The sequence below is a fragment of the Corvus cornix genome, chromosome 2 (assembly GCF_000738735.6).
Source record: "Corvus cornix cornix isolate S_Up_H32 chromosome 2, ASM73873v5, whole genome shotgun sequence".
Classification (NCBI taxonomy): domain Eukaryota; kingdom Metazoa; phylum Chordata; class Aves; order Passeriformes; family Corvidae; genus Corvus; species Corvus cornix.
The window spans coordinates 59,072,854-59,089,990 of NC_046333.1; the positions used below are offsets into that span (position 1 = coordinate 59,072,854).

The 17,137-nt window shown below is 39.0% G+C and overlaps 1 protein-coding gene across 1 annotated transcript in view; it reads right to left on the reverse strand.

The window, feature by feature from the left end:
* The window catches only part of CUBN (cubilin), a 145,067-nt gene that overhangs the window by 29,296 nt on the left and 98,634 nt on the right, over window positions 1–17,137 (reverse strand). Inside the window, exons 44-53 of the mRNA XM_039569420.1 lie at window positions 16,302–16,511; window positions 15,842–15,982; window positions 14,144–14,325; window positions 12,458–12,629; window positions 11,313–11,519; window positions 9,248–9,397; window positions 8,285–8,406; window positions 6,241–6,466; window positions 2,802–2,989; window positions 425–581 (exon numbers count right to left, since the gene is read on the reverse strand). Of these exons, the coding sequence (XP_039425354.1) occupies window positions 425–581; window positions 2,802–2,989; window positions 6,241–6,466; window positions 8,285–8,406; window positions 9,248–9,397; window positions 11,313–11,519; window positions 12,458–12,629; window positions 14,144–14,325; window positions 15,842–15,982; window positions 16,302–16,511 (1,755 nt within the window). The remainder of the gene's footprint in view (window positions 1–424; window positions 582–2,801; window positions 2,990–6,240; window positions 6,467–8,284; window positions 8,407–9,247; window positions 9,398–11,312; window positions 11,520–12,457; window positions 12,630–14,143; window positions 14,326–15,841; window positions 15,983–16,301; window positions 16,512–17,137) is intronic.

The window sequence follows — 17,137 nt, forward strand, 5'->3', positions numbered from 1 at the left end:
TTCCTTTGGCAGCATCCCACAAAAAAACCCAAGCAACCAACAGCAGCTGAGCAGTACCTTTTCTACTTCTGGTGCGTTTGACCATCACAAAGCACATGCCATTAGGTTAAAGAAATGTCTTTTTAAGAAATGTAAAGCTTTAGTTTCCATGCAGTTTAACTATCAATTTTTTAAATTTAAAGCTTGGTCATTCTTTTCAGCACACTAGGAAGGCAAAGGTGGCTGAGAATAATTACAAAGTTAGGGCTGCATCTTGGGCAAGTCCAACACTAGAGTTCATTGCATTCAGTATGGAAACTCTTGGTTTACAAATCTGGGCAGAGGCTTCAATGTCTTGTTGGATCACAGTCTGAATTGCTACACGCAGGTCAAACTAATCCCAAATGGACCAATAGAGCAGCCATCTGGCTTTAATATTACTTACTGCTTGTGAAAGACGCGGAGAAACCTGGCGCAGGAGCATCCTGAGACTGAAATACTGTAGTTATCACATTGTTTGGAGCAACAACGGGATCAGGAGCTGAACTTCCACATCCTGTGGCTAACAAAGCTGCTGCTTCTTCATTTTTTCCTCTCCACACCTGGCAGGGCCAGATTGGAAATGGTTTAGTGCTTTTAAAGCCTAAGTAGTTTGTGGGAACCCACCAGGAATTACACATGCAATTTTTCTTTCCATAGGCTTCGGGTAGGATTCATCTCACACTGAACCTAAGAGCTCTAAATTGGAGCTAATTACTATAGTCAGTGGAGATAAAAAGGTTCCTCCAAGGAGTGAATCACAGTGAATAACTTAGGGTGCCAGGGACCTCTGAAAGGTATCTGGAGGTCATTTGCTTGAACCCCTCCTGGTAACAGAGCAAATATAGATCAGGTCCAGGGGACAAGAGAAAAACATTTTATGCATATCATTACCTACTTCCATTTTGTTTCTGCCTACTTAACTCCATACAATCCATGAATATGCATATCTGTGCATACAAGGCATTATTACATGCAATCCTCATGTTAGTCAGTAAATAAAAATCAAAGCTGTCATGCTAGGGTAACATGCAGGCATCAGACTGTGAGATCTGGATCCTTAATACCTAGTGTTGCTAATATTTTTTTTTAAATTTTGCATTCACTTGTTCAGTGACAAGTATCAAATCAAGTAAAGAGTTAATAAAATAATAAAATAAAAAAATATATAAAAAATAAAAAAACAATTTTTTTTAAAAATTATTACTTCAACTGCACCAATAGCCCATTGAAGCTCAATCAAACCATGCATCCAAAAAAGCATATGCAGGTTTAGGTATTTAAGTGAAATCCTCTTTAGCTAATTACTTAAATATGTGCTTGAGGCTCACAGTTTAAGTAGTGAATTTCAAGACAGATGTAAAATGAAACACAGGTATAAATGTTTGATGTTCCTAAACATTTAAATATTTTCCTGAATCATGGTTTTTATTGACAGGATTTAAAATGTCTGTTTAAATAATGAATTATTTACTCTAATAATAAAATTACTTTTGTTGATGTGTTTGAACAGTTTTTTACTGTAGTTCATACCAAAAATATATTAAATCATATCTGATGTTTAAAATAAATTGTTTGAAGAAAACTGAGTGGAAATAGTACAACCACATGAATTGTGATTTCTCTAAGCAACCATCCTAGAAAGGAAAGGGTTAGCCAAGGGTTAGTCTGTAAGTGTAAGCGTATGAATCACCTTATTCTTGTGACCAGGTGTTTGAGGCAATGGATGCTCAAAGGATTAATTTATAGAGTCTGTAGCCTGGCCAAGGTTTTGCAGTGTCACTATTGATTTTGGATTACTCTCTTTTGGCTGCGCAGTTTGGAATAAATGGAAGAAACTTACATCATTCTACAACTTTTCAGACACTGTCGTACATCTCAAATTGGACATTCAGAAAAGGAAGTGGACATCAAAAATTTCAGATCTTTCTCTATGGAGAAAATCTCCAATTGACATAGTTTTGCTTATGTAATTCAGGGCAGTTTAGGAATCTAAAATTAAACACTTTTACTGAGTGGCATTAAGACTTTCATATTAGTGAAATGTATTGTAACATTGCATCAATTAATTTTTGGAGCAGGTTATGAAAAGACAAACCTAATAGCTGTGGGGTTTTTATCACAGCCTTAAAAATGAGTGCAACTGTGGTTTTTAAGTTGGTAGGTACAGATCAGATGTACAGCTGTTCAAGTCTTCCTACATGTTGTGAAATTATGTTTGCCCTTTATTTCAAGTGGGAGTTGTACTGCTGGGGAGAAAATGAGCACAAAACCACTGAACATATGCCAAATGCCTGAGAAAAGAATGACACTGAAAAATTCAAAGCATGTCCACTCTATTCTATTGCTGTATAAAAAGGAAGAGTAGTGCAACCTGGACAGTCTAAACACTTATAAAGAAGTTTGGTAGAATTACAGTGTGACATTCCAGGGTTTTTTATTCACTGGAGTAATTGAAAAGATCTTTTCTTTACACTATATTTTCTCATTCTTTTCTGGTTGTGAAATAATAGATGTCTTCTTTATATTTTTCATTTTTGGGGAAGCATGTAGGGTGATGGGACCCTCCTGGAGGAACCTCAAGAACTGATGAAAATTAAAATTATATACAGGCCAGTTCACAAAGCACACAGAAAATGGACTGTATGATACAAGAACTTTAGTTTGTATTTCCCAAACTTTGTGCCTTGACAATCTAAACCATAACAAATGTAAAACAGGGTTCTGAAATCATGACTTCTTAAAGCACTGCTCTGCTGATCTAACCTCAACAATTATTTTACCTTCACATAACTGCTCTGGCAGCTTCCATTGCTGTCTGGAATCTGGAAGTTACTGTGGAAGTTCATCTCCAAGTGTTTGCTTTCATGCGTAATGATGGTCCATGTGCATCTGCTGTTCATAGGAAAGTTTTGAGGCCAATGAGGGGACTTGATTGTACCATTATCTGAATGAATGATTCCACCACAGCCTGGAAAAAATGGTAACAGATGGGAGAAATGTTCAATATTTTTTGGTGGTGTCAGCTTTGAATGGTTGTTTGTTTCTGTGGCTGCAAGGGTGAGAGAGGAAAGCCCTGATACCCACTGAAACTTCATTTACCCCTCTTGAATTTCTTTTTCCCACCCCTGCAGCAGGGAGGTAGGTACATTCTGGAGGTGTTTCTTTGTACTTCACTTTCTTTTCTTCACAAGCTCATTCTCCTTGCCACTTCATAGCCTTTTGCAAGGTCCATCTATATACTTGTCATGGGTTAGCAAGCATAGTCCCGGAAGTGATGTTCTTGCAAATGGGTGCTTACAGCTTCCTCTGTGACCTGACAGAACCTATCAGCTGGCCAGTTAGAATATGGACAATTCTTTGAGCCACTTAAAGTTGTGACCGCCTCTGTGATCCACACTTAAGAATAGACAAACCCTGAGGTAGAGTCTCTGTCTCGTTTCCGGTGCTGGGACAGGTGGCTGCGGGCCCCGTATGGGGGCCAGCGGGCCTGGCCCAGGCCCTGCTCGGGCAAGGCTGGGCTGGGCCACAGCCATCCTGGAGCCGATGGGCCCTGTTCCAGCCAGCAGGGCTGTGGGCACCCGGAGCGGCTCGGCTCCCCCTCTCCAGTGCGGCCAAGATTCAGCTGAAGCTGCACCGATGTCCAGCAGAGATCATGTGACCAACAGCGATAAGCGAAATTCCAGCTGCAAGGCCTGGGTGAGATTAACCCTTTTAGTACTGTAAAGAGCTGAAAACCTGAGGGAAGAGGAAGAGGAGATGCTTAAAGCTGAAATTCTGTTGTAAAGCTATGATATATCAGAGTACTCATTGTAATTTCACGAAGGCACGGGGGGGTGGAGCGTTCAACTTGCACTTGTGAGCAAAAGCACCTGCGCTGAGATAGGCAGATGCTGAAGCAGCTGTAATTTCATGAGAAGTTTGAACAGGGAGAGATGGAAGCGATGAGGACTTTTGCTCCAAATGGAAAAGGAGAAAACCTCAGTTCCTAGAGATGCTCCCAGAGATAGTCCTAAAGATGAAGATGAGGAGGACCCTTTGCTCCCAGGGAAGGAGAAGGGCCTCTGTTCCTAGAGATGAAATGCTCCCAGAGATGGGTGAAGAGAACTTTTGTTTCTGAATGGCTCAACCTTAAAATTGTACCCCAAAAACTTCAAGAGTGGACCCTCGAAAGCAGTTGTGGGAAAAGCTGCAAGTCGGGGAAGGGACTCGCATGCGAGCAGAGAACCAAGCCGGGCGGCTGTCTCGTGATAATGTTTTCATAGCATGGGCAAGAGAGACTCCTCTTCCTGAATGGACTGAACAAGGTTATTATGGATGTGGTAAACAGACTGAACATCTGAAGGGTTTTCTTTTTACATTGTCAGTGGGAGAAAGGCGGAAGGTGGGGGGAGGAGAAGTGTTCTGAAGGTGTGGTATGATCTTTTTTTCCTCTTCTTTTAGGTCTGTTAATAAACTTCTTTATATTCTTTCAAGTTTGGTGCCTGCTTTGCGTTTCTCCTAACTCTTATCTCACAGAAGGTAAACAGTAATGAGTATTTTAGACCAAACCACTACAATACTCCTGGCAATTTGAAGTGAATATTGCTTTGAAAGAGTGCAGGGGTCACAAATACATCTGAGACTGTGTTGATTCCTCCCCACACCCCACTGCATGCACATTGTGACAGCCATTCAGAAAAGCACTCTAGGGAAAAAAACAATCCACTGTTATATCCTTTTTTCTTCTCACTCTGCAACATGCAAATATTGCAGTTCCACATGTGAATCTATTCAAGCTACATCCGTTTACCCAGGGCAAAATGGTGACTTCCCTGGTCCAGGCAGCCCTGTGGATCTCAGTGGAATTATGGGGAGGGCTGAAAAACATGCCTTTAAAAATTGCTAACAGTTTCATTTATAAAGGGGAATAGCTGGTCATGGCTCTGTGGCAGCTCATGTTTTTATACATAAAAAGTTTAGTTAATTTGAAACATATTTGCAAATACCATGCCAAGAATAATTTACTAGGGCTATGCGTACAGTACTAGAAACCCCTTATTATTTCAGATGCAATGTAGTAAAAGGATGAATAAAGAGCAAAAAAAAAAGGGTTTGTAACATCCTACTTTTTCCTCTTAATTGAAAAAATATATAATAGCTTTAAAAGGAAGATTTTATTTTTCGTTCTTCTATGTTAGAAATGGCAAATGTGTTTAGAAGGATGTGAAGCCAAGTTTTGGTCACACATACAGAATGTGTGACCCACAGATTCTCAGTGAACAAATGAGAAGAAAGCTGAAGAAAGTAAATTAGGTATATATAGAAAAGAAAACTTTCACAGAGAGAATACTGCCTATGCACATGGCAGGTGTAGGCTAATGTCTACTACACCATTGAAGAGTAGGCTTCATTGCACATGAAATCTCAGGGACATCAGGGAATGGTGTCAAAAACTTGCTAAAGTGACTGTATATTCATGCAAGCACAGAGTATTGATATGCTTAAGAAGACACTCCATCAACTAACTGTGTGAATACAGCTACATCATTAGTGGACAGAAAGCTGATCAGGATCTGCCAGAAGGTTTGCAGCTGGAGTTGACACTAGGAAGCATATGCCAGCTCTGTACTGAGGTAGGATGGCATGGTGATTTCTGCCCTGCCACCATCTGCCACATCTACACATGCCTTTAGTCCTTTAGTGACTTCCTGAAGCATACTGCACAAACGGTGAGCTGCCTTATTTGTTTTTTGTAATCCAGAGTGATGATGATTTCAAGAGAAAGAAGATAGCTTTGAGAAATGTACCATTCAATCCTGCATGTATACTGCCATCAAAAGTGTACCAACATCTTCATCACAGTGCAAGAGTTCTAGGCTCTTGTCATATGTGCGCTTTGAGAAGTTCTGTCTGCCTCTCTGTTTTGGAACTCACTTCTTCCTAGTTTTAAGTGTTTAAACCAAATCAAACTGTGGAACAATTGTTATTCATGAAGTGAAATGTCTCATAGTCCTTGACAATAGATACCACTGCTGGGAGGGTAATGGTGATGGTATCAATTTACAGCCATCAAGAAACTGCCAGTAGGAGGCTTAAAAAGTACAAAATCTATCCAAATTTGAATTCTTTGTGTGAGATCAGAAAGCACTAGATTAATACTTGAATTTTTTAGTACTGGCTTCTTTCAGGGATCCTGAAGATGATGGCATGCATTTCTTTTGTTCTTTAACGCAAACTTACCTAAAGATTCTGCTGTCCATGTTGCATAAAAGCCACCTCCTTGAACTGAGTGATCAGAGTTAAAGATGACGACTAGCTTGTTGGAACCAGACCGAATAGTCCCAGGTGAGGTGTTTCCACAATACTTTCCTATGACAGGAGACCCTGGAGAGCCACCATTCAGGATAGTAACAGAATCCCACTTACAAAGTGAATGGTTTTCAACGTGGAAAGCTGTAAAAGTAAGCTGCAACATACAAAGGTGACATTCAGTTCCTAAAACCAGTCACTCTAGGGGAGGGTTTAGAGCAATTTCAGACAGATCCTGTAGCCATCATGGCACAATAATTTGTGGGTGCACTCAGAAGTCTTCTTCATGATGCTTTCCTGCAAGTATTGATTGGAATCTTGCCACTACAAGTAACAGCAGCTACTTAGCTTGAAGAAACAAGTGGAAGAGGAATTAATATGTTCAAAACTGGCATTATTGTGACTTTAACATATTTTGAAACTAAGTATGTGCTTCAAAACAGTGTTGAATATGTATAGGTGTTGAACCACTTTCCTGCACTCAGTTTCTGTTCATGAAATGTAAGTAGCTATGCAAGCAGAAGGCCTTGAATTTTTTTCTTCCTATTATTTCAAATCAATATACTAACATTTGCTAAAAATAATGTTAGTTTCCACCAAAACAGAAACAGTTCCATGGTTTGTTCCTATGGGCCTGGATGCATTGCATAAACAGACTGGGCTGGACAGGCAGCCTCTGAGCCTGTCTGCCTCCCACACTGATGTCATTTGTCCTTGGAGAGATATGCTCACAGGTGGGATTTTCAGTTCAAACATTCAGATTGCTGATCCTGTAGACTCCTGGTTTGTTGATGCTGAAATATTGATGTACACTAGTTACTGCCTGGCTCTGTTTCCATCAGTTTTGGGGTTTTTAAACCAGTTTCAGGAGCAGGATCTTTGTAGAAAAGTTTAGCAAATACACAGTATTTTTTCCTGTACCTTTTGTGTGTCTTCATTTCCAAAAGAACCTGTCTAAGACTAAATAAAAATTTAGCTGCAATAGTTTAAATTCAAAACTTTGCCAGCAACTGAAACTGGCAGCTTATACTGGAAAAAATTAGTCTGCCTTCACTGAGAGTGCAGCTACTCAGTTCTTTCAAAACCGAAATCTGCTTCCATCTGATTAAAATTAGTTCTGCTTTAAACTAGTTTGTGGATTAAATAGAAATCTTGTGTTCTACTAAAATAATCCTGTATTCCCTGAAATAAGTACATAGGCAGTGGTCAGAATATCATGTAGCAGAATAATTAGGACTATGGGTTTGCATTTCTAACCTTCGGAGTTGTAAGCAAGGAAAACATGATAGGGAAATTAGTGAAAGACACTACATATGAAAATCTGCAATGTGTTTTCACAAAACTGCTTTTCTGACCTGAACCATAAATGTCACTGATTGGATCTGTGCTTGCAAGAATCAGTCAAATAATTCAGTGAATTAAGTTTTGCACTGCTTGGCCATAAAGGTGCTTAAATTGGTCTGTCAGGAGTTTGACTCAAGAAAGTAGCACCTCAGGCAGACTTTTAATACTTATTGGGAAATAAGAGCAACACTTTATTGATGTACCTTGTACCAGAAATCATATTATGTTCCAGATTAACCAGTAACACACAAAAGTAACTTTCTAGTGGCTTGAAACTTTCCAGCAGAGAAGAAAAACCTTCAGCCTCATTTATTTTCATGACAGTGAGAATATCAAAGAACATCTAATAAAATTAGTTATTTCAGCTTTGTAAACATAGAAAGTCATCATTTAAAGGAGAATTCAGTGCCGTGTTTAGGGATCAAGTTATCCTAGGATCTTTCTGCTTTTCAGAAAGAACTATCTGGTTTTGTTGTGCTATCTTCATTCCCTCTTTTAGGTAAAGTCAATGGGAAGATATTTCATTCCTCCACATTTCTGACTTTCCAAATTTTCTCAAATCTGTTCTTCAAAACTCAGAAGGTACTTCTCACACTGTCTGCTGTGCACACAATTGTGACATGTTACTCACAGTGATGGTTTCACCTTCAGGGGCTTCCAACACCCAGGAGCAGCGATTCAGATTGCTGTAAGGCTCTGGGTAGTTAGGGCTTGAGATAACTCCCCTTTCACCTGACTGTATACCACCACAGGCTGAAAAAAAAAAGTAACATTCCAATATGTTTTTGGAACTGAACACTATAATCAAATGAATGAAAGATTTTTCAGCTTGTAATAGTACTGAAATATATTTAAGTTGTACTGATAGAGACAAAAAAGAACAATTTATCTGGGAAATTCCAAGTTTTAAAATCTTTGTCATTGAATAGTGAGTAAAAAGATGCAATGACCTTGAAACTTTGCATTTATTCTGATACTTAATATAACACTGCAAAACCTTTGCCAGCTGATACATCTGCCTCTCCACCTTATCTTCCATTTATCTCACTCTTAAGCCAACCAGTGCCATTCTTGGACCAACACAATGAAGCCAAAAAGTTTCTGATGTGTCTAGATAAGCCCAAGGGCTAAATTCAGCTGTGACAGGAAGAGTAGTTGTTTGGGCACCTAAATGGCAAAGTAGTGTAATTTGCAGTGATACAGCTTCAAGTGGATTTCAAAATGTGTGCAAAGGTTCAAGCAGCAGAATGCATTTCAGCTCTGCTAGCACTCCAGAGACCTATTTGAAGTAAGTCAAACTTGGCTGGTATTACCTGTTACATCCCTATTCCCAAGAGCAACCAGCTGTTCTGAGTGTTGCACAGCATTGCAAAAACTCAAAACGTGGTTTGGGGAATGGCAACAGTGAGGCAGAAAATAAATCTGAGAGTTCAACACTTTAGAAGGATATAAATATTAGCAAGTACTGTGTAGCTTTTGAGGACCTCTTTGAGAGTTGATCCCATCATGACTATTCTCCGTATCACCAAATGACTAGCAACATTCCCCAGGAGTGCCTCAGTGAGCCAAGGCAGCAGTCTATCAAGCCATTTACCTTCAAAGGTGTAATGGGCCAAGAATCCTTTATCTTCTCTGTTTTCATCACTTACAAAGTGTACCCACACCTGGGGGGCAGCTATAACTAGTGGCACAGATGGTGCAGACTGACCACAAAGCCTGGCTATTAGCTCTCCATCAGCATCCCCTAAATAAAGAAAGTAAAAAAATATAAACACAACACTTTTTGAGTCCTAAAAGAGCGACAATAACATAAAGGAATAGTGCAAACATGCAATTCATTGTGTTTTGACAAGAAAACAGAGAAGAGTACATATCACACAGTAACTGATTATTTGTTATAGATATGAGCAGAGTGTTGCAGTTCATTGCTGAGATCTAAATCTTGGCAACAAAAAAGTTCACTCCAAAGCTATATTAATGATCCTTTTATTATCCTGGGCTCCTTTTCTCCCCGTCATGCCATCCTGCACACTTTCATATGTCATATCAGACACACAGAAACCTCACTGTTCTGCCCCAAAACTACAGATCTTTTGGGGCAGAACAGTGGAAAGAGATGGCCTAAAGACCGTATCACATGGACACCTATTGAACCTTTGTTTTTGTGAAATCCTCATTAATGTCAACAGGGATTTTGAGTTTTCTGCTATATAGAGATGTGCACGACCCATGAACAAGCTGTCATCACTGTATTAATAGTGGGCATCTCAAAAGAATTTTGCACATCTCAGCTCCATTTGGGGTCTCTTGGGTAACTTAAAGTTGAATTAGACCTTTCCCTAACTACGTATCTGCTGTATCAAGGGTCTTAAAGAGCACCTGCCTGAGTGTAGTGGTATTCTGCACTGCTGCATCTCATTGCTCATTAAATCTTACTTGTCAGCATACACAGATGAATGAGGGTATTCTGCTTTTGACACCAGACTAGCTGTGAAACTGGAGTTCCATTATTAGTGCTGAAATGAACACTACTATTTAGATGACAAAACTGTGTAGAACAAAGCAAGACTACACTTTCTTCCCTTTTCTTTGATTGTATTGCCTGCAGGCCTGAGGTTCACAATAAAGTGAGAGTAGCAGGAATGGATGAGTAACACAGCAGATATATTTTACTATTTCTCTCTTTGAGTTTTCTTTCTATTATTTCCCAGCTCCAGTGCATACATGGGAGAGAACTGCTAGGCTACAGAGCTATGCAGGCTCTGGCTCTACACAGGACAAACTGATGTTATACAGCCAAGAGCTCTTGCTCAAATGAGTGCAGATATGGATGTGACAGATTCCCACTTTACCTTTTCACATGTTTCAGAAAGCATTTCGTGGTAAATTAAAACCTGCTCTCTCTGGGACTCACATGTACAGCCTTTCTGTGAAGAAAACAGCTACAGCTTTCATACTACACTTGGCAATAGCAGAATGACATTCATATGACATTTCCAGTTGCTTGCTCTTGTGGATAGATAAAGATGCTCAAATATGCAGGGATATTACTGGTGCATTAATCCTGTGATTTTTTTTTTCCTTTTAAATGCTTTAGTCTCTGTTTTGCAATGCATTCTCACAGGAAATATGGATTTCTTTTTGGAGAATCATCTTATAGAACACAAAAATGGGTCTGAAGTGGGCCTGCAGTCCAGAGGCTATGAATAATTAAAACATTCTTTACTCCATTCCTGCTGTCCCTGGAGATATTTCAGGACCAGGCAGAGAATGGGGAGTGGACCAAATAAATTGTTTTGACGGCTGCAAATGCCATCTCTCAAGGAAGATTAAGTGAAATTCATATTGTCCCTTGTAAAGAGAGAGTCAGGTGAGTATTGCAAACAGCAAAACTATTTATCCCCCCAAGATGTCTATACAGTTTTCCATTTTCTCCCCTGAAAGAACACGTGACCAAATCCATGCATCCATCACTCTGGCAGTGAAATCCCACTTCTGATTGTGGATGCAACATGGGAGGCATGATATGAAAACTCTCAAATGTACAGATTCTACAACAGCCACTCCCTGCAAATATATATGAACCAGATTTGGCACAAACACAGTTATACAACCTGAATCTTGATAGATTTATCCATTCTCCTGCTGAACATACAAACCTATTCGTAGCTCTAGGTAGTCATACTGGCAGTTCTGGTGACGTTCCAAGTGGAAATCCTCAAAAGATATATAAATGGATGAATTATAGTGGGAGGGATTTTTGATGATCCATTCACAGTTCAGGTTACTTGTGTAATTTGTGATGCCATCATAACCAGGAGAAGAGAAATTCCCGCCTGCATATGCCATCAGGGTTCCCCCACAAACTGCAGAAACAAAATATAGTTTATTTAAAAGTAGTAATAATTCTTGCATGAGGAGATCTCATGCAAATAGTAATGATTCTTTCCCCTCTTTATTTAGGTATGCTCATATCAGAAAGCACATGTGCTGATTAGATCAAAACCTTTTCCATCTTCTTACTTTTTTATAATTTACTGCTGTGTGCAAGAGAATTCGAGTCCTCGAGTTTATTGGCAAGTCTTTAAAAACATGCATATAAACAAAGAATGATTATTTACAGTATAAATAAAATATTTCACCAGCGCTATCAATACAACAAGCATTTCATATTTTGATAAAATCTCACTACAGCTTCAGTTCACTATTGTCCAGCCCTACTCATTACCTAATTCTAGACTCAAGAGGAAATTTTCATGGAAGATACCCTCATGCCATAGTAGGATGCTTGGAGTGGGAGTTGGAAAATAAGTTCAAAAGACTAAAGCCTGCAGTAGTAAGGCTCTGCCAGCTGCCTCCTCTCTGGAGGCTAGGCTTGCAAAAGTAGGTTAGCTGCACTCTTTCACAAGCTACAATAAATTAATTACCCCTCTGAGTAATAAGGAAGCACTTGAATTATTCAATTTGTCTATAGCACTATGCTTTTTGGAACCTTTCATGGAATAATGACACTTCAGACCATCTCTTACTCAAGACTAAGTACAAAACAATAAATCAGTAGGGAGAGCAGGGACTGTAATTCATACAGAGGCACATGAAGTCCACTGCTCCCAGAGGTTCTCCATTTTTTTCAAGTCTTTTCAGCTAATTAAAGATACATATCTATTCCCATTTGGAGATGTAAGAGAAAAAATGGTATCAGAGGTTTATTATCTGTTCAGGTAAATTTTTTTTAATATGTGCCAGTACTCTAGCTGTGAAATGACTCACCAAAGATCAATCACTTAAGTCAAAAACACACTACCTGCATCTTCACTAGAGGTGTATGAGACACTGAAGCCTCTGGTTGCATGGGACATATCTGTCACCAAAATGACTTTCATTTTGTTTCCAGTGGATTTCACCTCAGTGCCTGGATTTACCTCTCCACACAGTTTGGCCAGCTGGGGAGAGTTTTGCCCAAGGCCATTGTAAACCTGTGGGGTCAAAATAAACTCCAGTTACACCAATATACAGTCTTATGAGCATCTCCTGTATCATTTAACAGTGTTTACCATCTTTAAAGCAAAGTTCACTGATGTCCCTCACAGGGGGTTAGTTCTCAAATCTACTTAAAACCTTGCAACAAACTTTCATTGCCTCGAATGGATGAGGCCCTGCAGTAAACATCAAAAATAATTTGCTTATTTTGGTGAAATACACACATATTCTCTCTTTCTCTCTCTCTTTCCTTCTTAAAACAGAAATTGAAATTGTTTTATTGAGAAGCATACTGTGTTTTAGCTCAATATTAATATATTCAATCACTTAATAATGCCAGCTACTGATCATAATAATTTAATTTCAAATCATCCTCTTTTTATTCTTGGTAAAGCCAACATCAGCTTCATCAAAATCCTCTCCAACATATTGAATGCTGGTGGGCATTTCTGATTATTTCACTTTTTGATGATCCAGAGATATTTTGCTCTGTTTCTTTCATGCACCCTTTAGCCTAGAAATTAATTTCCTTCTTTTTACTCTGCAGTTCAAGCAAGGCAGAAATGATGCTTCCCATTGAGACTTGGAATATATTAGAGTGTTGAAGGCATAAAAGCTGGCAGGAAAAATCTTCCTTTAAGAGATCATTAACAGATAAAAAGCCAGCTCCCAAAGGTTTGTCTAAAGCATCTGTGAAGAAAAACACGGGAAACATCATCTACAAACCTCAAGGGATGGACAGCTATTTCAGCCCCCCATGCTTGTGCATGGATTGGCTTCTGATCATCCTACAGTTAATTTCCGTGTTTGCACTGCTTATCTGAACAAGTGGGAACCTAAATTCTACCTCACATTCCTGCAATTTCATAGAAGAATCATGTTTTTGAGGCATTTGTACATCTGACCAGGTCCAGGTCTGTGTGCCAGATTTGATTTTTTTTCACAAAATAATGAGAAATCAAAAATAAACATGATAAAATAACCAATATCTATATTTTTGGAGATGGAGAGTGATATAGAAGTAGAATTTATTGGGGTTTCCTTATCTTTAGTTCAGAGGAGTAATTTGTTGCAGCCCCTGGCTTTTTTTTTTCCTTCCTTTTTTTTTTTTAATTGACAGCAATAACAGCAGCAGTAGATACCTCCAAAATCAATAAAACCTGGAACTGACTGATGGTTTTTGTTTCCACAGAAAAGAGACATTGTAAGCTTTCCAAAACCCCAGATTTTTTTTTCATAATTGATAAAAAGACAACTCCAATGATTCCTCTAAGTTTTCCACTCTGCCTGGGCCACAATTTCAAAAGTTCCATACTCCAAAACAAGCAGATGTTTTTAGATGCTCTACAGAGATAGCTTTCTCTCATTAATCTGCTTTTCCCAGATTAAATTATGATTTGTCTTAAAAGCATATATAGACCTGTAAGTGAATTTTCAGCTTTATTATGTCCATTAATTCTCCATAAAGGGATTAGGAAAAGCAGTTTCTGACTCTACATCCAATACTCACAGCCACATAATCTGATGAGCAGCTCCAGTGGTCTTCAGTGTTCATGTCATTAAAGGTTAGGGTCACACGCCGGCCCTCTTCCACTGTGATCCTCCATTCACACACTCGGTTATGTGGGTATAGGTTGGGATAGTTGGGTGAAGTAAATGTTCCAACAGGTGCAGTAAGATCCCCACCACATTCTGAAATGTCCAGATATTGGGACACTTCTCAGAGTAAAGCACTGCTTATAGAATTATAGCAAAAAAAATCAATGCTGCGAGAAAACGAGATCCTGAGAGGCTGATTTGATTGGCCTACCCTGTCCATATGTTTGTCTAAACAGCCAAGTTCCTGCCAGTCTTTATCACTCAGTCATAAAAGCAGTTGAGTATTAACTGACCATAGCCACTCCTTTTAGTCTAATTTAGTCTAATTTTAGTCTAATTTTAGTCTAATTGTTAATAATCACTTTTCTGAAGGGCTCGTCTCGGGCTTCAGAAGCCTGGGTGACCCAAAGGCTTTGATGTCATATGATGCAAGCCCCTCATTGTGGCAAGACTGAAACATTTCAGACTTTCAGACGACTGAGCAGAGCTACACAGAACAAGCAGAGTCTTAGAGTGAGTAATGATGGAGGATGTATTTTTCCTTTTCTGGATAACAGAGGTAGAGAAAAACTTTTAGGTATTTTAAGCAACACTTTTGAGTACAGTTATTTTGTGCTTTTCCTATCTTTTTTATGAATACCAAACTGTGCTGTGAGGAAAGAACAGTGAAGGTCTTGGATACAGAGAGTGCATTTTTTCTGAAACCTGTGACAGAATTTTAGCAGCTTACCCTCAGTTTCCTTTTAAAATAGAGCAATATAATTTAATGCAGTGTAGTGGAAGTCCCTTTCCTCATGCTCACAGATTCTGCAGAATAGTCTGATCAGTACATTCACCTGCATTAAATTTTTGGTAATAGAGTTTCTCATCTAAGTTTGCATAAAAGGATCCTAGGAGTGGAATAACATTCTTTTGGAGATTGTTTCCCCCTCTGTTGTTTTATTGCAGAATCAAACATGAAGAAAGCATTCAGCTGAACTTTTAAATGAGCTGGAAGGAGTTAAGAAGGGTCAGCAGGAGATTGGAATAGGATGACTATTGCAAAGAATTACTAAAATAGTAGCCATATTTTGGTAGGACAAGCATTGCATGGACAATGAAGATGGTGAAAGAAGCGTGAAGCAGGAGTACGTCCATGTCCTCAGTCCTTATTAGAGCAGCTCTTTGAAGTAATTGTGCTCAGGAAAAGGGACAATGGGCACAAACCGAAGCACATGAAATTTCACCTGAACATATGAAAACACTTTTCCCTGTGAGGGTCATTGAATACTAGTATAAGTTGATCTTGCTTATAAAGAGGGATGTGGGAAGGGTATGTTAGGACATCCCTCGACTGACTGCTGAAGAAAAAAGGTGTGGAAGAGTGTGCTTCCTTGTGCCACTGATGGCAACATCCATTATAGCAGGAGATTGCTTGCTTCAGCAAATTTCAGCTCAGCTAAGTTGTTGCCAGAGAGCTCTATTCATACATCCCCCCAAAGTTTAAATTTAAGAGCAAATACACACCACTCCAAGAACAAGTAATCTATAATATATGTTGTATTTGTGCAATTATGGTCTGTGGTATAAGTTGCTTCCTGAGAGTATATTTCAACCTTACAAATCCAACCTTCAGTACTGGAATCAAAGCGCAGTCTGAATCCTCGGGCATTGACTGATTCATCAGTGACAAACTTGACATAAGCAAAACTGTCAGAGGTGTCCACAGCATCAGGGAGAGTATTACCACAGTACCTGCCCAACAAATTTCCTGCAAAAATCACATAGAGAAATTTATATCAATATATTATTTATATTTATATTTATATTTATGTTTATATTTATATTGAAGGGTCACTTTCCAATTTAATTGGACAGGCAGTAGTAAACTAGTAGAATCAAGTTATTGCTGGCAAACAGAAGGATTTTGTTTGCCTTACTTTGCATCAGCAAGCAAGGCAGACACAAGCAAATACTGTACATTGAAAAGGCTCACTTTGCACCCAAAGAGAAATGCTTTCAGGAACCTCTGGTGAGGTTTCATAGTAGTACTAAGGAGGGGAAGAAAAACACTGAAATAATTCTCAGACCAGAAGCGTTGTATTCTCGGATCTCCACAAAGTCATTTGTGCACTTGGAAGAGTTTTGAATATCTAGGCCTTCTAATCTGATGGTAAGATAGTGGCCCCTGGGACCCCGAAGAAACCATTCACACAGCAGGTTGTCTTGATAATGAAGGTCAGGATACCCCATGCTTTCGATGGTACCAGTTTGTCCTATCACTGTCCCACCACAGGGAGCTGCAAAAGGAAGAATATTGTTTGGTTGGCTGTAGAATCTCAGAGAGATGATCTTTCTCCTAAACAAGACTTAAAGGTAAGGCACAAATGACTTGTTCTCTAACTGTGGTAATAAAACAGGAATTGCCTTCCAATTAAATATCTTCCATGTTTTCAATCTAATTCAATCAATCCTGGTTGCTGGTTTGTTTCATTTTTTTCAGCACCCCCCCCACCCCCAACCATTGCAAGCATCCCTTCCGCTCTTTCATATATCTTATCATTTGAATAAACTTACAGTTTTCAATCTAATCTCTGACTATGTCCATATTTACCAGAAAACCTTGCAAAGATGTATCAGATAAATTAAAAAGAAATGAAATTTGCTAAGCGTGAATCTAAATTTTTTATGACAGACAAAAGTTGACTTCTGGTTTGGGTCAACAGTTATAGTTCAGCCTCCTTCTTCCTTTAATCCCTTCCTGTTCACTCCTTGTGGTGTCTCAGTGAGTAATCACTGCACAGTGTATAAAACAGCTATTAATTTTTAATTGTCTCCTTCTGAACACTCATTTCTCTGCAGTACCTGCAAACATAAATTTTAGTAGTAAGGCTTACAGCAAACATGTAATTCTTGGGGTGGTCAT